The sequence below is a fragment of the Canis lupus genome, chromosome 6, assembly GCF_011100685.1.
Source record: "Canis lupus familiaris isolate Mischka breed German Shepherd chromosome 6, alternate assembly UU_Cfam_GSD_1.0, whole genome shotgun sequence".
NCBI classification, from domain to species: domain Eukaryota; kingdom Metazoa; phylum Chordata; class Mammalia; order Carnivora; family Canidae; genus Canis; species Canis lupus.
Window position 1 is genome coordinate 1,497,961 of NC_049227.1, and position 22,117 is coordinate 1,520,077.

Consider the following 22,117-nt stretch of genomic DNA (forward strand, 5'->3'; position numbering starts at 1 on the left):
CCAGGCCCGACCAGAAGTCCCAGGCTGACTTACATTTCCTCCCATGGAGCTGACTCTGTAAAGCTGGCCATGGTATTCAGAGAGTGCTGGTGGGGCTCATTGCTACTGAGATTTATTACTGTGAAACCTTTTCAGCAACAGGCCTGGGACATGCATATTCTTGAAAGAAAAATAAATCCTGAATTCATACTATTATTCTTATGCAAATTAAATTTTAATGTTTCTATTTCACTTTAAAATTTTACATTTATATCTCTTTTTTCCAATACAGAAAATCCTGGTTCCTAATGACATTAACTTATTTATGATTTCTTGGTGGTTCTTTTCATTCTAAGGCTCTGTCTCTCGGAATGTGCAGTCAAAATATTATGTTTTCAATGATTTGTTTTTGTTCGTTTTTTAAATTTTTAAATTTTATTAATTTTAATTAATTAATTAATTAATTTTAAAATTGGAGTTCAGTTTGCCAACCGTTTGTTTCCTTTTTAAAGTAGGTTCCACACCTGGTGTGGAGCCCCTTGCAGGGCTTAAACTTAGGAGCTTGAACTCAGGACTCTGAGATCAAAAGTCAGATGCCTAGCTGACTAAGCCACCCACATCCCCCTGTTTTAAATAATTTGAAAAAACCCCTCTTCTCTTTAAAGTTAAGCCATCAACCTGAAATACAGTTGTGTCCCCATGTAGTTTAATTTTTAGGAATTGCTTTACTTTTCCTTTTGATATAATTTTTAAATATGTGAAACATCTAATTTATTTATTTTTGCCACTGTAAATAGCCTCTGGCTCTTATTTATTTCTTCTAACTCAGTATTATTGTTTCTATAAAGGAAGTCTAATAAGTTCTAAATGTTAGCATTACATCCTGCCAGTTTTCTAAATTATCTTATTATTGGTAATAGGTTTTTCATGGGTTCTTTTTGGGTTTCCAGAGATGTAATTATATCACCTCTAAGAAGAGATGGTTTTATTTTGCTTCTTCCTTTCCAATATTATGCCTCTAATTGCTTGTCCAATCTTGTTGGTTAATGCCTACAGTATAGTATTAATAGTAGCAGAGACAATAACAATATAATGAATAGTGGTGGCGACAGAGACTTTATCGTGATTTTAGCCATTAAGTCTCTGATGTTTCCTCAAAAATAAGAGGCTGAATGCTGACTTTTGAACCAATGTGGATGTATATGTATTTATGTTAAGGAAAGGTCCAGCTTCCTATTTTACTGTGGTTTTCAACTTTCAGTTTAATTGCTCAGAGTCATTTACAGTTCTTGGTTTTCATTTTGAGGAACGAGGGTTTAGGATATTTTGCTCATGTGACTCTGAGCCAGGACATGAAAGGGCATCAGGACTCTTGGGAAGTAGCATTTGCAGAATTATACTCAGGTGCTTTTGAGGAACTAGTGCTAGTTATCAGGCTTGGGTTAGAATCTTGGCTTTCTTTGCCCAGGTATACATGTTATTTTCATGTATCCAAATGATTTTGGACAGAAATAGGAAGAAAATGAATTTTCACTTTTACAGTATATATAAGGGAGCATTTAGCACATGCTTTTGTGCTCTTCAGGAACTCACTGGGCATTTCCTACATGCAAACCAGCAGTTTATTTTTTATCTTCTATTTGTGCTTTTGAATACTTCTTGGTATTAAAACATTTTAATTGATGATGAATAATCACTTCTGCAGGAGGATGGTCTCGGAGTCCATAAACACAAGCACAATGGTCAGAATTTATTGCTCATCAACACTTTGAGCAGTGTTTTCTTCTTTGACAACATCTCTCCTATAGAAGGAGCTCCAGTGCTCACATGATCCAGTAAATGCTACACTTAGCTTTGGGGCTGGCTGGATCTCACACTATACCTCTGACTTCTTGCTCTCAGCAAGTTCTAGCTCACTAAATACCACATGGCATGACCTGCTCCACTTAATGTTTTGTCCAAAGGTACCTTTCAAACAGAATTATATTAAAGGGAACACTCGTGTACTGTTAGCGAGATTGTAAACTGGTACAACGACTATAGAAAACATGGATGTTCCTCAAACAATTAAAAATAGAGTTATCATAAGAGCCAGTAATTCCACTTCTGGGTATATATTCAAAAGGAATAAAGTCACTATCAAAGAGCTATCTGTACTCGTGTTCATTGCAGCATTATTTGTAGTAGCCAAGATATGGAAACAACCTAAGTGTCCATCAATAGGTGAGTCAATAAAGAAAATGTGACATCTATATTAATCACATATAACTCTATGTATAATCTATCTCTCATACACACACACATACATTCACACATTGGTATATTAATCAGCCATAAAAGAAGGAAATCCTACCATTTACTACAACATGGATGAATCTGGAGGATATTATGCTAAGTGAAATAAACCAGGGCACCTGGTGGCTCAGTCAGTTAAGCATCCAACTCTTGGTTTTGGCTAAGGTCATGACCTTAGGGTTGTGGGATGGATGTCCAAGTTGGGCTCCCCACTCAGCATGGAGTCTGCTTGGGTTTCTCTCTCCCTTTCCCTTTGCCCCTCCCTGCCCCTGTTTCTCTATCTCTAAAATAAATAAATAAATAAATAAATACATACATACATACATAATACATACATACATAAATCACTCTTAAATTTAAAAAAAAAATTTTTTTAAAAAGGAACAAAAAGAAATAAGCCAGGCAGAGAATGGCAAATAATGCATGACCTCACTTATATGTATGTGGAATCTAAAAAAAAAGAAGTTGAGCTCATGGTAACAGATAATAGAATGGTGGTTATCAGGGGCTTGGGGTTGGTCAGAGGGTACAATGTTTTAGTTATAAGATGACTACATTCTGGAAACCTAGTGCACAGCAAGATGACTATAATTAATAATAATGTATTACTGTTATACATACACTATTATTTATATATGTATATATTATTATGTATACACATATTATATATGTATTATATAGAATACATTATTATTAAATACCTGAAATCTGCTAAAAAATAGTAAGTGAAAGGCATGATGAACAAAAAGCCAGAATTGTATTCCATTGTAATAAAAGAAAATTTTATTTGTGGATCAATTCGATGACACACGTGTGGAGGGTCTTGAGAGAAAAGACCCACATGCAAAACCCTTGTCAAACATTACAGAGCATGCAGTTATGATTATAATGTGTCTGTCAATAACTGTAAAATGTAGCAGGGGCTACAAGACATAAAAGACTCTAAGTTGATGTCCGACATGGTCAGAATGTGGGAACATTCTTGGTGAACATTTGAAGTGTATCTTAGTCTAAATTATCATCCTGGGAAGTATTTGGGGTTCTTAGAAACTAAATAGAACCATTTACCTCATACTTATGAATTATTTATGCCAAAAAGTGCAGGCTTGTACACTCTAATCATAAACATTAGATTTTCAGCCATACCTTACTCCCACAGTTATTGTAATTTTAGATACTCCAAAAGGGATGAAAATCCATGAAAGACTGAGTTTGCCTGTCACTCATGTACCCAAATAGATACTCAGACACATAGATGCTGGAATGACAAGGTTGCCCAGTTCATGCAGACTGCAGCCCTATTTCTCCCTTCCTCAGAGGCAGGCACAGAGCTCCATTATGTTCTTAAATGGTGGAACTGAAGGGAAGAATCAAAACCTCCCCTCCCAGTTTTAGGACAAACTGACTCTTTGAACTGAAGGAGCAAGGGCAGCCTCCTTCTTTGGCCTGTATCTGTGGTGCATTCACTTCTGAGCCACTCCCACCCCCCATCCCACTGTGGGTTCAGCCCAACACCCATCTGAACAGAGTGGGTGTTCAGGCACCGCCTGTTAGGTGTAAAAGGAAGGAATTAATAATGACAGCTAGCATATGTAGCATTTACTCTGTGCCAAGCATTTTACAATAATCCTAAAAAGTAGGTGCTATCATTATGAGGTTTATTCTGCAGATGAGGGAAGTGAAGCAGAGAGAGGTTAAGAAACTTGTCCACAGTAACACAGCCCATAGTGGCAAAGCCAGGATTTGAACTGCATGATCTGATTCAATTAGCCATGTTTTTTTTTTAAGATTTTATTTATTTATTTATTTATTTATTTATTTATTTATTTATTTATTTATTATTTATTCATGAGAGACACACACAGGCAGAGGCAGAAGCAGGCTCCCTGCAAGGAGCCCCATGCGGACTCGATCCCAGGACCCCGGGATCATGACCTGAGCCAAAGGCAGACACTTAACCACCGAGTCACCTAGGTGCCCCTAATTAGCCATGTCTTTAAGCACATCACTACTCCCAATCTCTGCATATTATGATTTGGTAAAAGAGATTGCGCAGATGGAACTCTTGAGTGGCCACAGTGCCTCACAGTGAGTGGCCAGTGCTCAAGAAACATTTTAGGGGTTAAAGGAAGTGGTTGGGTCATTTGTCAGCATGAAAAGCTGAAGAAGACACTAATATGGGTTCAGGAATTAGCCTAAAGCTCTAACTTCAAAACTTGGGCTGAAAAGCCAGCTCCTGGCTGACTTTCTAGATGATAATGAAGACAAGTGGCAAATGGGCATGAAGGAGACATGCTGCAAGTTAATTGCCCTTAGGAGTCTCATGAGGTAAGCAGTTAATTTGGGAACAAAGAGTTATTTTCAGTAGGTATTTACTGTGGGTCCCGAGGTGCATAAGGCCACTGGGACTTGGGAGGTGCATGTACCATGGCTCCCATCGTTAAGAAGCTCCTAGTGAAATGGCAAGATGCAGGTCCATCTTCTGTGCAGATGCCAACTTAGAGTGCCTCATTAGTTGGCCATGGGCTGTCAGTCCCAGCTGGTGGAGGGTCGCTGGGTGTCCCCCGTTGTGTGTCAGGCCAGCTATGACTTAGGGGTGCATTCTGGTGAGATGGCTTCTCGTTGGAAGAGCCAAGTCACTTTCTGGCTGAGGGAGCAGCGCCTGGCTTTGTGTTTCCCTGGCACATCGTGAGTGCTGCAGTGAAGGGCACCAGAGGCCAGCTGGGCAGCAGGAGCAGCCCTTCCTGATGGGGAGCTGCCACCTCCAGTGCTGAGTGCTCCTGCTGTGCTAGGAGCAAGTTCCAAGTAATTAAGTGGATTGGGTTCTAATGCCCTTGTGACCATCAGCGTGGACATCCTTCTCTGCGAGCTCCTGGCAGATCCTATTGCTGTCTTGGCAGCCAGACTAGCACTGGAGGGTGCCCCTGCCCTGGTGTCCACTCTGCCTGGAGGGGACTGATGAGGGAGGGGGCCCAACACATTCAGAAGTTCTTGTATATGGGGAGCTGATTACTCTCCTTCAAAATCGGTGTTTGCTACTAATCACAGCTTTTATGGTTAGGCCCTTCCTGGCAACTAAAAGCCTATCTGGAAATAAAATGTCACTTTTCTTTTGCATTTCTGCTGTAACGACACAGGAAACTTGTTTTTCCTTTTAAACTTAACATAATATCTGGAGATGACTAAGAGTACAGACTTGTGTGTGCAGCATGTGTGGGTAAGCAGGTACTCTAGTGTCTGTGAACATGAGTTGTGTGTGTATGTGTGTGAGGATGCCTATGGGTGCTCATGTTGACAGGGACAGTGTGTGCGGCTGTGTGGCTGTGGGATGAGTTCTCCTTGTGCGAATGTTTGAGGATAGGGGCCAAATGTGGGTCTGAGATCACACATAGGCTGTGAGTGAAGACCAGTCTGTGAGCGTGTGTATAACAGTATGTGTGTACATCTGTGTGTGTGTGTGTGAGTGTGTGTGTATAGATGTATGCCTGGAGACAAGTGGTGTTGTGAGGACTATGTCTGAAGAAAGTGGTGTTGCATGGATGTATCTCATCTATTTTGTTCAGTGAGACAAGGCTTCTGGCTTTGGGGAGTTTTCTCTTTATAGGGTGATTTGTGGCCCCAACCTTTGGGAATTTCCAGCCCAATCACATGAAATAGAGCTCCAGTTTGAGGGGAGGGTCCAAGTCACATGCCACAACCCTCAGAGAACCAAAGATCTTGTAGTCAGGATCACCCTGAGACTATCTGGCCCAGCCCTGACCTAGAGTATAGGGGTTTCTGGTCAAGGTGGAAGTTACAAGCACACAATCAATTTATATGTCTGTCCTTCATCATTCTAGGAACTGACATACCTTATGCATAGGGCTGAGCCTGTCTCATTTGAGCTGGGATGGGGCTGACATTCAGTGCCTACCATGCAACAGATTTACAACCATAGTTTACAACAGTGATAACATTTGTACACACCTCTTCAAGGCTTTGTGTTTCCTAAAGGCATTTTCTGAGCCTTATCTCTTATGGGCTGGCTTCTGCAGGGGAATTCCCAGACACCTCTCATCAGAATCAGAAGACTGGTTGTAGAGCAGCGAGCTTTTCCCCAGGAGACCATGTGCAGGGGCCAAGAGTGAGGAATGGAGCCTCATCTGTCTGCTGTCAGGAGAGGTCACCATCTGCTACAATGTGTGGACATTCCAATAGACCAGCTCTCTCAGCAAGGACTCGATGCAAGGGGACCAGGGCTTGTTTGGTTCATCACCAAGATTCTTCCAGTTGAACTCTCTGTACTTCCCATCTCTCTTCTCTCTCTCTTTTTTTTTAAAGATTTTATTTATTTATTCATAGACACACACACACACAGAGAGAGAGAGAGAGAGAGAGAGAGAGAGAGAGGCAGAGACACAGGCAGAGGGAGAAGCAGGCTCCATGCAGGGAGCCTGACATGGGACTTGATCCCAGGTCTCCAGGATCACACCCCACGCTGCAGGCGGCGCCAAACTGCTGCGCCACTGGGGCTGCCCCTGTACTTCCCATCTCTTGAGACTCTTTGCTTTATTTTCCTTTTAACTTCAATATGGAACCAAAGAGAACCAACATTGATTAAATGTCAGTTCAATATGTGTTTATTGCACACCAATTATTTTAAGGTTGTCTTTGCATGGGACCATGGGACACAATGTGCATCTGAATTACTCCTGGCCTAGAGCTTTTCTCGATGCAATGGTGCCAGGAAAGAGGGGCAGAGGTTGCGGACAACAGCAAAAGCAGGCACAAGTAAGGGCTGCGGCCCTAACCTGAGCCCAGTTGTAAAGGACAAGTAGGGGTTAACCAGGTGTTGGGAGAAAGAAGAGAGATGATGACATTAAGGGAAGCCAGAGGCTCCGTACACGTGGGAAGCAAGTCTGACGGAGTCTGGTAAAGGGATACTAATCTTGACTGCTCTTTGTTTTGCCCAAGGAAGATAGGATGACGCTGCGCTGGGTTGTGCACAGCGTCACCAGGTTTCGGGGGCTTGGCAAGAGTCCTCTCCCCAAGACGACTATTACTAACTCTGGCCCCACTTTGTTTCTGTGGCTCTGATGTCAACAGCAAGGCAACAAATTATGCTGGCAAGGTGCTGGGCTTTCTTGCAAGTTGCAATCATGTTGGCTGCTCTAGAGCTCTCTCCACACAGCTCAGGCTACCGCAAAGCCCACGGGAGGGTGAACGGAAAAGTACCTGTAAATATTAAGGTTGGTTCCAAAGACACATTATTGGTTTGCTGTGTAATACCCTCTGGTGCCACTGAGGCCTGATTAATAACTAAACATCTGTCACAACTGTAATTGTTTTCCTTGTGCCACGATTGTGCTTCTACCATTGTCCTGTTCAAACACAGAAGGGAGGGTGTAAATTATTTAGGCAACTGACTTTGGGTAAATAACGAACCAGTGCTGTGCAGGCAGTAAGTTTCTGTCAACTCCTTGCAGAGTGTGTGTCTCCGCCGACGTTCCCTTGATGTGCTCACAAATCTCTCTGAGAACATCGCTCTGGACCTCCGATGCGGCTGCCGGAGCAACCTGGAGAGGGAAAGCCTGAGAATGAGGCAAGGGGGTGCAGAGGAGCCCCCGGAGGGGGAGAGGAGCCGCCGAGGAGCCAGGCCCCCGACTTCCCCACTTGGCAAGTCACCTCCCCCCAAACCCCCCGGAGAAAGCGCTTTCTCAAGTGTTTGCTCAGGACTTGATTGTTTTCAGCCCTCAGGTAGGGGGGGGTGCGGGGGCTGGGAGCCTTTGCTGCCGAGTGTCAGAGTGTGGGGGGGAGAGGAGGCCCCAGGGACAGGCCACCTGGGAGGGGTCTGTGAGGACGGGTGTGCCAGCCGGGTACAGAGACTTTACTGTCCCTCTTGAGCCTGACAGGCTTCCACTGACTGTATCTGAGGACGGGCGGATAGGGCAAGGGGATGGGTTTGAAAACTGACCTTATCAGGGACTGATTAGGGGTGCTTGTTGGGAAAAGCAGCCACAGATGTCACTTACAAGGTGGGTACCATGTGGCAGCGCGGGAGCAGAAGCTTGGCAGAGATGATCTCAATGAGTCCTCACGGTAGCTCTCAGGAGTAGTATTAACCCGGCTTTTACAGGAGAAAAATAAGACAGATATTCAACATCTTGCTCCAGGTGGCATAGACAAAGGTAACCCGGGACTCCCATCCAAGTCTCTGTGAATCCAAAACTTATATTTGTAACTACTGGCCTCCCTGGCCCTCCTCACTAACAGGTGAGGACATCAGTTCAAGGGGAGGGGTTTTATGCACTCCAAGCCACAGGCTTCCTGCTGTTCAATTCTTCTCTCTTTCTTTTCCTTGGAGACATCCCGGGATGTAAAAACTCAAGACGAATTTCATCTCTGGGTGGTTTTGCAAGGAGGGAAGAAATCTTGATCTATGTGATGCTGGTGTCGATGAGTTGGTCTGTGGTGAGTCATATAATCGGATATGTTCTGAAATGGTCTCCCTAAGGCTGTTTGGAATGGGCTCTCCAGCCCTCTCTGCCACCAGCTGCCAGGAGTGACCGAAAGTGTCTGTGGTGGGGGCCAGGAGTTTATGGTTGGGCCACAGGGGATAAAAAGGAAGTGGGAATATTTCTGGTGACTACAGCTGGTTTTCAGTAATTTCTCTTGGGGCCTGGGGGCTAGACTACAGGGCTTAGTGCAGAATGCTAGAAGGTGCTATCCAGAACCTTCTCCAACACAGCTCATTGTTTGGGAAATCAAAGCTTGGAGCTGACAAGACCCCTGGCCAAGGGCATGATATGCAGGCTTAGAGTGAGGCTCTGCTCAGGAGGGTTGGCCATGGGTGGGACGACGATCTGGGCTGGGCCTCCCCATTCCAGCTCACCCCTTCCAGGAGAGGAGCCCCAAGAGCAGGAATGGACCAGTCCAAGGGTGAATTTTCTGATTGGCCTTTGCTCAGACTGGTATAAGTAACAGAAGGTGCTTGCCCTGAGAAAGTGGGGGGTTTGTTGGGGGAAAGAGGTCAGGACTGGGCAGAGAAACATTTCTGCATGTCCTGCGTGGGAGTAAATGGCGAATGTGACTGATGCTACAGAGAGGGAAAGACAATTGTCTACCCTACTGGATATGAAGATGCCATATAGAAAACAACAAAGAAGTCTGATAGAGTCAGAAATACCCTTTTTGCTCAACATATTCCCACATTAAAATATATTTCCTCATATCTTCCTGTGGCTTTGGGATATAGAATTCTTTTGGCCAGAAGTGTGATGGGCACGCATTAGACATTTGAGTTTCACCTGTCTCAAGGGGCAGCAGTAGCCCACGTGGAATGAACCTGCTTCTTCCATGCCATCAGCTTCTCCTTTGAGGTTGGCATTAATTCTTTTTGGACCCCAGGCTGAGTGATTCTGTGGCACCAGGATTATTCCCAACACACATTCACACCCATGCCTACCACAAACATGCATTTGCTTACTCCTTCCTTGGGGATACACCCACATTTCTCAAAGATTTCCTTGTGCAGTGGGCAGAGTGAGCCAGCTAAAAAGAAAGATGAGATGGGGCCATGGGAGTGGATTCCATTGTCAAGGCCTCAGCACAAGGGTCAGTCATGGAGGGGAAGGGAACACAGCCCACCAGGAACATGTTCCCACATCAGCCCCCAGCAGCAATGACTTGCAGAGTATGTTGTCTCCCTGTCCTTTGTTCCTTAGCTAGGAACCTCTTTCAGAAAGAGTATTGGGACTATAGCCTATAGAGTATTAAGGGCCTCCTCAGACCCTGAAGCATGCTGCACGTGGCCCACATGGTTAGGGTTGATACGGGCAGAGTAGGCAAAATCATAAAGTAGGGAGGCATCTCCTTGATGGGTCCCATCTACCTGTCCCAGGTCATTCTCATACTTCCTGGTACCATTTTGGTTGCAAGTAACAAGAAGCAGGCAGAGATATCCTAAACGAAAAGAGGAGTGTGTTTGGAAGACTCAGGCAGGGGTTGGGGGTAGGAAGGTTGCCTCATAGAACCCAAGGCCTCAGAGGTGGCTGGAATGAGGGCCTAGGGAGATATAGAAAACCCAAGAAAGCTGCTTCTCTCTGCCTGTCTGCGTTTCTCCAGTTTCTCACGTGAAAATTATTCTTGTCAGATAGCTGCCAATTTGGTAGCCAGCCTCGACTGAGAGTCAGTATTGTCTCAATTCCAAATTCCATAGGAATAGGCTCATTGCTGTCCACTCCTGATCAAATCAACAGTGTCCAGGGGAGGAGAGCCAGAGGGTATGAACATGGCTGCTTCCACTATAAATACATGGATGGAGGAGCAAGACAATGACCAGAGAAGTAGGTACCTTGTTAACCTAGTTCCTTGAGGTATTGGTTTTTATACCCTATTCTTGAAGTTGGCTGGCTGTCCATTAAGTGCTACTAAGGTGCATGCTATTAATGCTCTAATCTGGAGCACTTAAAAGCAGGTGGTCTGCAGAGGAGCGAAGTATCACTATGGAACAAAAGCAGTGAGGTAGATAAAGCTGGCTGGGGGCACTCAGTGCAGTGTGAAGAGAGACCCTATGCAGAAGGCAGGGACTGCAAAAGTAGGGTAACCCCTCTATGCCTCAGTCTTCCTCTTAAATCTCCTCCTGAGATTTACTAAAGAATTCCACAGACTATCTATTCCTGTCTTTGCCAAGATGTGGGTAGGCTTTCTCCTGATATACCTGAAGGAGATGACCTAGAGATAGGGACCTCCTTCACTGCCACTTCATTTCTTGGAGTCGTGCAAGGGTACACAGCATGAAGACCTGACTTGGCTCTAGCCAAGGTACTTACTCCTCAGCCTGGAAGTCTGAGGGGATGTTCTTCCCCCTTTGTCCAGACTATAGGATCTGGGTCTTTGGGCCAGGTCTAGAGCTGTCTCATGGATCGTCAGGCAGTCCAGAAGGCCAGCTGGAAGAGAATCCCTAGGAAGTAAAGAGATGCCCAGGTGGCTTCAACAAAGGGCAGCTAAGTAAACAGTCCTACCATTGTCGTCCTGCCCCAACCCAGTCTGAAGGAAGCTTTTCTAATATGGGGAGAAATGGACGTGTACTCTTGATATATAATCTAAAAATAGCCCATGTTCCAAACAAAGTGTTTTTAGTATTTTGAAATGAAAACGTGTAGACAAAGCAAAGATTCAGAATGCATGACTCATTAAATTGCTGACTCTGAAAGCAATGGAAACTCAAAGGGATTTTTTTTCTCCCTCCCACCCCTGCTTTGAATAGCTTATGATAAGAGTCTCTACATAAACAGGACCCATAAACTCCTCCATGACTTAAGGTCCTGCACAGTGACAGGCAGAAGGAACTCAACCTCTATTGCCTGGTTACTAAGTTGGCCTCCCTAGCTGAGCTGGAATCAACCAGAGCCACCCTTCCCCAAGCCTACCCATTCTCATTTACCTCTTCATCCTCTCTGCCCTGTTTCATAACAGGTATTCAGAGAATTCCTTGGCCCCTCTGTGGACACTGCTTTTCCCTCCCCCTGGGTTCCAGGTTCTGCTAGACCTCAACAGCACTCAACTCATCAGCCCTAACAAGGATGCTTCTCACTGAGCAGTAGCTCTAGGGGTGTCTTAGGGAAGAGTGCACATCGTATGATACCCTAGCAGGATGCAGCCGTGGGCAGCTCCATCTACTCACTGAATGGTTTTGGGCTCATTGTTGGGATGGGAGGGGTTTGGCCTCATCAGTGGGGTTCAGTTTTTTTTTTCTCACAAAGACCTTTCTAAAATAATTCTTATGGGGAATCTCAGTACTTAAAATGGAGAAGAGGACCCATTCTCATTGGAGCAAGGTGTGTATGTGTGCACAATTGGGGGAATGGGGAGGTCCTCCATATCACAAACCCTTAGAGCTCACCTCCAATCTCTCCTAATTGCCATCACCTTCTTTACTTCTGATTGTCACCACGCTTCTTGAATACCTTAGAAGATTGTTAGCAGCTTGTTGAGTCTTATATCTGTCCAGAGTGCTAGTGTCCTATGAGGAAACTAAGATGACCCTTGATTACCAGCCAACATTTTCACCTCATGTTGCCTCAACTTCAACTCCAGTGGCTTTCTCCCCTCTCAGCCTTCACTACCATGGCCTCAGCCATCATCTTATCACCTTCTAGAATACCTTACCTCTGAGAGCTCACACAGAGTACTCTTCTCTTTGACAACCTACGTTACAGCTGTTTACTATTACTGTTCTTACTTCAGGATGTGGAGCACTCTGAGAGAAAATCCTACATGGATACTGGGCATGGAAAGGCAACTTACACACAACCTTCAACCCCAGAGGGTCCTTGTGTGGCTCACGCGTTCTTCTAGTGGTCAGGTCCCCTCCCCATTCTCTACCATTCTCTACCAGGGTTTCAACTCCTATCCATTCTTCTACAAACAACGCCACTTCCTCCTTCACAAATAAAGTTTCCAGGAAGAAGCTTCTTCAACCTCCTGCCTACTCTTTTGTCAACTTTTCTGCGTTCATGTTCATTTTTCTTCCCCCTGCCCATGATAGTGGAAGAGGGGTCCCTCTATCAGTCCAAGGACCACCTGCCACATATGGGTGGACATCTATTCCTTTCCACCCTCTCTCAGGGACCTTATTTCATCAATTTAACCTCCTGTATTATTCTTCAATGTCTTTCTTCTTCCCCTAATCATAAACATTTGTTCTCTTGTCTTTTAAAAAAGATATAATTATCCTCAAACTTCTTGAAAAAATTGCCTACACTTGTCCTCATTCTCCATCTTTCTTTTCCTTCTCATCCCTCACTCACTGTGATCTGGCCTCTCTCCCTGTCAGTCCTGATCATATTCTGGCCAGAAGAAAGGATAGTGTTAGAGCAGAAGGAGCAATGCCAAGATGTGGGCTAGTTCAAAATTTAGCTCATCAAAATTTGTCAGGGGAGTTTACAAACTCTATGTTTGTGAGCTCTGCCTACTAAATCAAGAACTGTTCAAATAGAACCCAGAAATCTGCTGCCCTCAATTCGCTTTTCTCTGAGATGATCGCTGACAGTCATGCCAGGTCCCCAGAGGCCCCTGTTGGGAGGGTCTCTGCTACCATGTTGCCACATCAGTAAGAATACTCTGCTCTCCCTTGTTTAGCTGGCCAAATCTTTTCTCCTCTCTTCCCTCCAGATGCAGCCATTCAGTTGGGATATTGGATTATCTTAGCTGAGAAATGTACAATCACTCATTCTCCAGGAGATTGTCTGACTCTATCTTGGGACCCTTTTTCATCCAGGATCTATTTATTTACTTCTCGTGATTCTTCTAATGCAACATGTAACAAATAGATGACCCTCTGAACATCAGTGTAAATAAATATTCCTCTAAAAGTGCCTCATCATAAGTAAAATTCAGATGATGCTCCATGGTTTATCTACCTCTTGGAGAATATCCATGCATAGTAAAATATTAGAGATGCCCTACAGCAAAGAGAATGGTTTATCTTTGTTTAAGTCAGCTTTTCTAAACACAGTTTAAGCCTGAAACACTAGGTGTGAGTGTGTGTGTGTGTGTGTGTATGTAAAAGACTAGAAATCACATACTACATGTTTATTTCCTCTCTCTAGGATATGCCTGGTTCTCACATACCCTAGGCCCAGTGAAGGTTCACACCCATATTCATTCAAACACCGTAAATTGGTGCGCCAGGCTCTGTGCTGTGTGCTAGGCATAAGAGGAATAATCTTTTTCCTCATGCAGCTCATAGGCTCATGGAAAAGACGGATTAATATTCATCATAGAGTTTATGTGTTCAGATAAATTCATGCACAGGGCGTACCTGGGAACATGCCACACACACGCACATGTACACACACACACACACATGCACACACACACAGGTAGTGATGCAGCTCCAGGGTATGACATTCACCTCCAAAACAAGAATACGATGTACAATATCATAGAATAAATGAATATATATCCATCCAAATATGCAGTTATTAGTAGTTACATTGCTCCTCAAGTATTTTTTTCACTAAACAATTTATCGCCAACATCCTTTTCTCTTTCTCTGTGATTTATTTAACCACTGCCCTATTGATGGCTGTTTAGGCTGCTCTATTTCTGCTCCCACCAGCAGTGCTGCAATGAGCATCTTTGTATATTTATCCTTACGAACCAGTGCAAGTATATCTAAATATAAATTTTCTAGAAGTGAAATTTCTGGGTCAGAAAGTATACACACTCTTTCTTTTGCTGGATTTGCCAAATGCTCTCCAGAATTATTGTACCAATTTGCCTAATAGAAGGGCCTCAGGGGACAGGGGCCACCGGAGTAGAGAGGATGGCAGCCATAGAGGAGAAAGGCTTAAAGGTGATCATTAATGGAGTAGTGTCCCTTAGAGAGTGAGCAGACATAACGTCAAGAGCCCAGTCTCCATGAAGAAAATATGCAATGTCCACGAAGTGGCCATTCTGGATGGCACAGAAAATATTATAAATGATCTTAGCTAAGAAGTTTTGATTACTCTTTCACCTAGGTGGAGATTCTCTATGAAATTATCATTTCATCAAGGATCCATTCACTTTCTGTGTGATTCTTCTAATAAAACACGCCAGAAAATCAATGATTAACATGAGCAGGAATAAGCATCCTCTAAAGGCACTCCATACTCAATAAGCCAATTAGCCCCTAGGATTTTGGTTTCTTTGGAAGGACTTTGGGCATTAGGAGTCTGTATGACCGTCCTGCTGGCCTTTCATAGGGGATGCAGCAGTGGGCCACACATACCGACATCATGGGATAAACAAGGCACACGTTCAAGCAGTGTCCATTCCTCCTGTTGGCCAGTAATTTAAGACAATTTAGTACTAAAACAAAAGTAGATCTGTTAGGGTATGGAATGCTAGTTTTTAAGACAAAAATATTCAAAACACTTTCTTGCTTGCAGGGGGCTGTTTTGGACACTGACCCCATAATTCTCTATCATTAGAAGTCCTTTTAGGAGGTATTTAGGGGCACTTGGGTGCCTCAGTGAGTGAGGCATCTGACTTTGGCTCAGGTCATGATCCCAGGGTCGTGGGATGGAGCTCCGCATCAGGCTCCCTAGACAGCTGGAAGTCTGCTTCTACCTCTCCCTCTGCCCCTCACCCTGCTTGTGCTCTCTCTCTCTCACACACAAATAAATAAGTAAATAAATAACTTTTTTAAAAAATGGAAATATTTAGACCAAATTCATCCACCCTACTCCTAGTGGGTTTTTTTTGTTTTGTTTTGTTTTTTGTTTTTTTTTACTCCTAGTGTTTGTGTCACATTCTTATTTGAGCATTTTCTCCTATTGAGAAAGTGGGGCAGAGAAGGGGAGGGACAGGGGAGTGCATGCCTTAATAGTCTTGCTGCCAGCAAAAGAGTGTATAAAAACAGCACTTTGCCTCCGGATCAAGGCAGCCTTGCCCATCACAGAGTCCAAAGGGAACTGAACGCTGAGCAGCCCCTCAGGCCTGTCCCATCGCTTTGCCTCTCCTCCAGCCTTTCCCACTGGAGCCAACTCCAGCTCTCCACTTGTGGTCCACACACAGCCACTGTTGGAGCCTCTTCCCCTTGGACCTTTTATCTCTCCTTAGTCTGGCTACTATTGCTTTGTAATAAATCCCCCCAAACTCGGAGGGGTCATAAGCCAAAAAATATCTTATGTTCATGGAGTCTGTGGGTCAGGAGTTCAGTGGGGATGGCTCATCCCTACTCCGTGATGTCTATGCTTCAGTTGGAAAGACTTGGATGGCTGGGGCCTGGAATCATTTGGTTATTCTTCATATGTTTGCTGCCTGGGCTGAGAAGGCTAAAGGAGGATTGGTTCAGCTGGGAGCATATGACTCCTCCATGCTACTGTGCTTCTCATAGCCTGGCATCTGGGTTTGAAGACAAGCATCTAGGGACAAGACTTCTAGGAGGACCTGCTTGGCCTTTTATTACTTTGCCATGTAAAAATCCCTCCTGGCATATTTTAGTGGTCAAAAAGGTCCAAACCCTCTTAGATTCAGGAAGTGGAGGCATAGACAGCACATATCAGTGGGAGGAGGTTCAAAGAATTCAGGGACCATGTAGTAAAGCTACCACAGTTTTCCTTCGTGGATCCTTGATCCTTCTGCCACCCACCCCCAGGGACGTACCTCTGCTTCTAGGGAACACAGAAGAACTGGATGCTGGGGTGAGTTAAGATAAGGGGCATTCCCAGTGATCTGAGAATCCTGTGCATAATTCTGAACATTGTTTTGTTTTATTTTAAGATTTTATTTATTTATTCATGAGAGACACAGAAAGAGAGGCAGAGACACAGGCAGAGGGAGAAGTAGGCTCCATGCAGGAAGCCCGATTGGGGCCTCTATCCTGAATCCCAGGATCACACCCCGGGTCGGAGGCAGACACTCAACCTCTGAGCCACCCAGGCACCCCTGAACATTATTTTAGAAGAGTGTTTGTCTCTTTAAGTTATCCCAACCTGGTTTGTGCCATATGGGCAGAGACAGTAACCAAGACAGGTTTTCAGGCAAAGTAGTAAACCAGCGCATTCCAGGAGAGAGAGTAGGGGGGGCTCCCGACCTGTCCTCCACGACTCTAGGGGGTGCTTGAAGTATATAATTAATTTGTCTCTGTTCACACAGACCTTTGATGAAATGCACTTATGGGAAAGCTGTAACTGGTTCCACTGTGCTGCAGTTAGTCAAATGTCTGCCTTACTCCCCTTCCAGGGCAATCTTCTCATATTGTACTTGGGGGAAACAGGTGGCCTTCAGGTCTGTTCCTGAGTCAAGCCACCCTGCAACTGATTCTTGTTACTTGCTCCCATCCACCAGCTGACACCATCCCAGCCCTGTGCAGCTTCACTTGCGGTTCACTCCTGGGACTCTTGGGGCAACCAGAGGAGTCACCACCACCCTCTGGGGCAGGGGTGGTGATGCTAGAGGGTGGTTTCCTTCACGTACCCTCTCTCAAATCCCCGCAACTCCACCAACACACAGCAGATGGACATCAATCACAGGTTTTACCGAAGGCTTGGGAGTAACCAGAGAATTTCAATTTAGGGGGAAAATTGCAGTATACAAATAAATCTTCTTAGAATCCCCCCAAAATAAAAAAATATTGTAAAGGGTCTTTTTTTATGTATGGATCCCTTTGGCGGCCTGGTGGAACCTGTGAGTTATGTTTTTAAATGCAGGAGGTGGAATAATTGAGGCAACAACAGAGGAAATCAATTATATTTAAGTACACTATCAAAATACTAAAACAAAACAAATGTGTGATATAATGATACATGTTGTTGATGCATTAAATAATAAGATCTAGCAGTGTGAGTAATAACTATCATAATTTTGAAGTATCGCAGTGGTGAGTATAAACAACATTATGGAATGGTCACAACTGTAACCTTGTAGGAAAATGAGTGGCAAAGTCACAGTATCGCTAATTCCACTGCACCTTATGGCTTGTGCTTATGGTTGGAGAAAATGCTGGATTCCATTTAGAGGATAATGAAACTAAAGATAAATTATTTCCCATCCAAATCCGTGGACCCCTTGAATTCTATCATCAGAGCCCCCAGGGTGAGAGCCCCCCAGGCTCTCTGTCTGGTGGGTTTCTTAGCCGTGTTGCCAGGCCTCAGGGGGCAGTCCTACCCTCTCATTTCTCAGAGCTACTGCTTCTTTCTTCAGCCCTTCCCAGGGAAGATCTCCATCTCTGTTTAGAAATCCCAACCTCGGGGCACCTGGGTGGCTCAGTTGGTTAAACATCTGCCTCTTGATTTTGGTTCAAGTCATGATCTCAAGGTTGTGAGATCTATCCCCATGTTGGACTCCACTCTGGATGTGGAGCCTGCTTCAGATTCTCTCTCTCCCCTGCCCCCACCTCTCTCTTTCTCTCCCTCTTAAAACCAAACAAAACCTAACCTCTACTACAGGATGAATCTCCCTCTGATTTCCTCTCCCCCCATAGGGACAATCTATAGAACTCAATGCACCCAGGCAATAGCTAGTAGGAATAATATTTTGGCAAATATTACACTGGTGCATGTTAACATTAAGGCTGAACCCAGGTCAAAAGACCTCATCCCAGGGCTTGATGACAGACATTTGGCTTTCTAAGAAGGCATGAGGCTTCAAAGCCAAGCTTCATGGACAGAAAATTTGTACATTCAAAGGCTACAGGAGGGACTCAGATCTTTTGATTCTTCTCCTGGTGTAGAAAAGATACCTCTGACCAATTTTCAGGCTTAACAGTGAGGCAAGGGAGAAGGAGCATATGACACAGGAGAGGTAAAGGAAACTTCTCTCCCTTTTCTGGTCACGAGTTGGAGGGAAAAAAAGGATGAATGATAAGAAGGTAAGAGAACTAAGGAAGGCAATTCTGCTTCTCTTTCTCTCTCTAAGCACCAGGGTACAGAGGCTCCTGACTTACCCCTCCATGCGGTCTCTGGGAGCCCACCAGACAGGGCACCTGCCCGAAGATGCTGCCTTTGGTCTAAATGTGTGGAGAAGGCAACAAGGTAGCTCTCCCGAGCCTCACTCAGTAGCTGTGGGGCAGAGACACTAAAGGAGAGGCTAACTAGTTTGCCCAAGGTGAATGCCAAGGTGTCCCCAGAACAGAGGCTGTGTGCAGATCCCTGAGTCACATCTGGTTGGAGGGTAAAGCATAGACTCAGGGATGTGCAGCCATGTAGAACTGAAAGGTAGCCAAACAGTAAGGGCAGAGCCCAGGACTCCTGAAAGAGCTGCATAAACTTGAAGGAGCCCCACGCTGCCAGTTCTAAGCTTCAGCTTTGGAGGCCAGTAGGATGCCTGTGTGACAAGATACATCACCTGGGGAGACGATATGAGAGGCTGAGCATTTTTTAAAATAAACTTTGTTATTTGGAACACTTTCAGATTTACAGAAAAATTGAGAAGATAATACAGAGTCCCCATATATCCAACACTCAGTTGTTTCTACTGTCATTTCACCATGAGGATGGTATGTTACATTTACTGTATCAATATTGACACACTACTATTAACCAAGGTCCATATGTTATTCAGATTTCCTCAGATTTCATCTAATGTCCTTTTTCTGTTCCAGGACCTCATCCAGGATGTGACATTACATTTAGTTGTCACGTCTCCTTAGGATCCTGTTGCTTGCTACAGTTTCTCAGACTCTTCTTATTTTTGATGACCTTGACAATTTTGAGAGGTATTGATCAGGTATTTTGAATATGCCTCCACTGGGATTTGCCTAATGCTTTTCCTATGATTGGACTGGGGTTATGGGTTTTGAGGAGGAAGCTCATGGAGGTAAAGTGCCATCCTTATAGCATCATACAAAAGATACATACAATAAACATGACTTATCACAGTCCATGTTGACTTTGACCACCCGGCTAATTTGTTTGTCAGGATTCTCCACTGTAAAGTTGCTAATTTTCCCTCTTTCCACACTGTACTCATAAATTTTTTTTATTATTGAAGTATAGTTGACATACAATGTTAATATTAGTTTCAGGTATATGACACAGTGGTTTGACAATTTTGTACATCACACAACACTCACCAAAATTAATTATAGTTACCATCTGTCACCATATAACATTATCACAAAATTATTAACTATATTCTCCAAGCTGTACATTCCCATGACTTATTTCTTTTACAACTGGAAGTTTGTACTTCTTAATCCTTGTCACTTATTTTGCCCATCCCCCACCCATCTACCCTCTGGCAACCACCACTTTCTTCTCTGAGGTTATGAGTCTGTTTCTGGTTTTTGATTGTTCTTCTGCTTTGATTTTTAGATTCTTCATATAAGTGAAATTACATGGTATTTGTCTTTCTCTGTATGACTTACTTCCCTTAGCATGATACCCTTTAGGTCCACCCATGCTGTCACAAATGGTAAGATCTCATTCTTTTTTATGGCTGAGTAATATTTCACTGTATATAAATATGTGTGTGGATGTGTGTATCATATTTTTATCCATTCATCTGATGATGGATATTTAGGTTTTTTCCATATCTTAGCTTTTGTAAATAATGCTGCAATAAACATAAGAGTGCATATGTCTTTTTGAATTCATGTTTTCATTTTCTTTGCATAAATACCCAATAGTGGAATTACTGGATTATATAATGTATTTTTTGGAAGAAAGCAGAAAGTGTGTATAACAGACTACACATAAGAAATGAGAGTTCGGCTCCATCTCTATGAGGGCGGGGTATCTATATAAGTTATCTGGAATTCTGTAGAAGAGATTTTGTATTTGTTCAACAGTGTTTACATACATATCGACTCATGGATATCTATTTTATGTTTTGGGTAAAAATTCAATACAACTCTGTTGTTGTTAAGATTTTATTTATTCATGAGAGACACACAGTGAGAGAGAGGCAGAGACACAGGCAGAGGGAGAAGCAGGCTTCCCACAAGGAGCCCTATATGGGACTCAATCCCGGGACTCCAGGATCACGCCCTGGGTCGAAGGCAGATGCTCAACACTGAGCCACCCAGGCATCCCCAATACAACTTTGTTTTGTTGATCAAATGGGTTGCAGCCTTGGCCATTGGGAACTCTTGGTTTCTGTGTTTTGAGCACTTCCTTACTTTCTGGCACTATGAGATATTCTCCAGGCTCCTCTTGCATATTTCAAGCCCCAGCATGCTGGCCTGGTTTCTTCTGTTAGAGAATAATATTAGAAACCAGCATCTGAGCCCTCCATATGTTTTTTGCTAGTGAGGTATTGTTGCTTCTAAGCCCTCTCAGTGGGCAGGGCAAGGAATATACGTGTGGCATTAACCTATGTATCTATCTGTATTTCTCTGTGTAACCATCTGTGTCCATATTAAGCTAAACAGGGGTTACTCTGATGTCTTCCACTCTAATCCATTATCACAAGCATCATTCTAGCTGCCTGTCCTTACTTACCTGTAAATTCCCACTTCAACAGTGAGAAAGCCAGCTCCTACCATCCACCATCCATTTACTCAATTGCTTAATTGCAGCACACATTCATACACATTCATAGTTGTATCAGAAGTGCTAACACGTACACCTGTGGGAAACATCAAAGACAATGCTTTTATGTGCAATTCCATTTCCTTTAGTTGTACAGATTCTACTCATTTCCAAAGTTACCTATGTCAGCATGCCCCCCATCTCTTCAGTGAGGTTGTTTCATATATTTGAATACAGATCGATTTGTCACATTCTGCATTCCATCCTGAGATTCTGCTGACCTTCTGAATTATTTTTTTTAAATTTGCATACATTAAGGTTCACTCTTCAGGCTGCAGTTCAGTGGATTTTGGCAAATGCATACTGTTGTATAACCACGATTACAGTATCGTGTGGGATAGTTTTGCTGCCCTATAAAAACATCTCATGTTCACCTATTCAGCCTCCCTCTTTTATCCCCAAACACCTGGCCACCAATCTTTTTATGTCTCTATAGTTTTACCTTTCACAGAATGTCACTTAATTGGAACTCTACGGTATGCAAACTTTTTCAGACTGGCTCCTTTCATTTACATATATACATTTAAGATCTGTCTCTTTTTGTGGTTTGATACCTCATTTCTTTTTATGAATAATATTGGACTTTATAAATGCTCCACAATTTGCTTATGTATTCACCCATTGAAGAACATCTTGGTTGCATTCAATTTTTGGTGACTATGAATAAAGTTGCTATAGAAAAAAAAAGTTGCTATAGATTTATAAATGCTGTAAATCTATATAACTATATGTAGATTTATTAAAAAATGTAATGCCATAAATCTACTTGCAGATTTTTGTATGGGCATAAGGATTCGATTGGTTGGGTAAATACCAAGGAGCACAATTGCTGGAGAGCA

The 22,117-nt window shown here is 43.5% G+C and overlaps 1 protein-coding gene and 1 long non-coding RNA gene across 7 annotated transcripts in view; both read left to right on the forward strand.

The window, feature by feature from the left end:
• The window catches only part of CALN1 (calneuron 1), a 529,066-nt gene that overhangs the window by 32,604 nt on the left and 474,345 nt on the right, over nucleotides 1-22,117 (forward strand). For 4 of the 5 annotated variants that reach the window (XM_038539013.1, XM_038539021.1, XM_038539022.1 and 1 more), the window contains exon 2: nucleotides 7,740-7,929. The exons of the other annotated variant lie outside the window; for it this stretch is intronic. In XM_038539013.1, coding sequence (XP_038394941.1) covers nucleotides 7,811-7,929 — 119 coding nt within the window. In that variant the 5' untranslated portion in view covers nucleotides 7,740-7,810. The remainder of the gene's footprint in view (nucleotides 1-7,739; nucleotides 7,930-22,117) is intronic. 5 annotated transcript variants of the gene reach the window in all.
• On the forward strand, nucleotides 8,433-19,941 carry LOC111096176. Of its 2 annotated transcripts, none has more exons than XR_005360503.1 (3): nucleotides 8,433-8,724; nucleotides 19,159-19,243; nucleotides 19,349-19,941. It is a non-coding gene; the product is annotated as an uncharacterized LOC111096176 (long non-coding RNA). The 2 variants fall into 2 exon arrangements; XR_005360502.1 differs by lacking the exon at nucleotides 8,433-8,724 and adding an exon at nucleotides 18,615-18,779.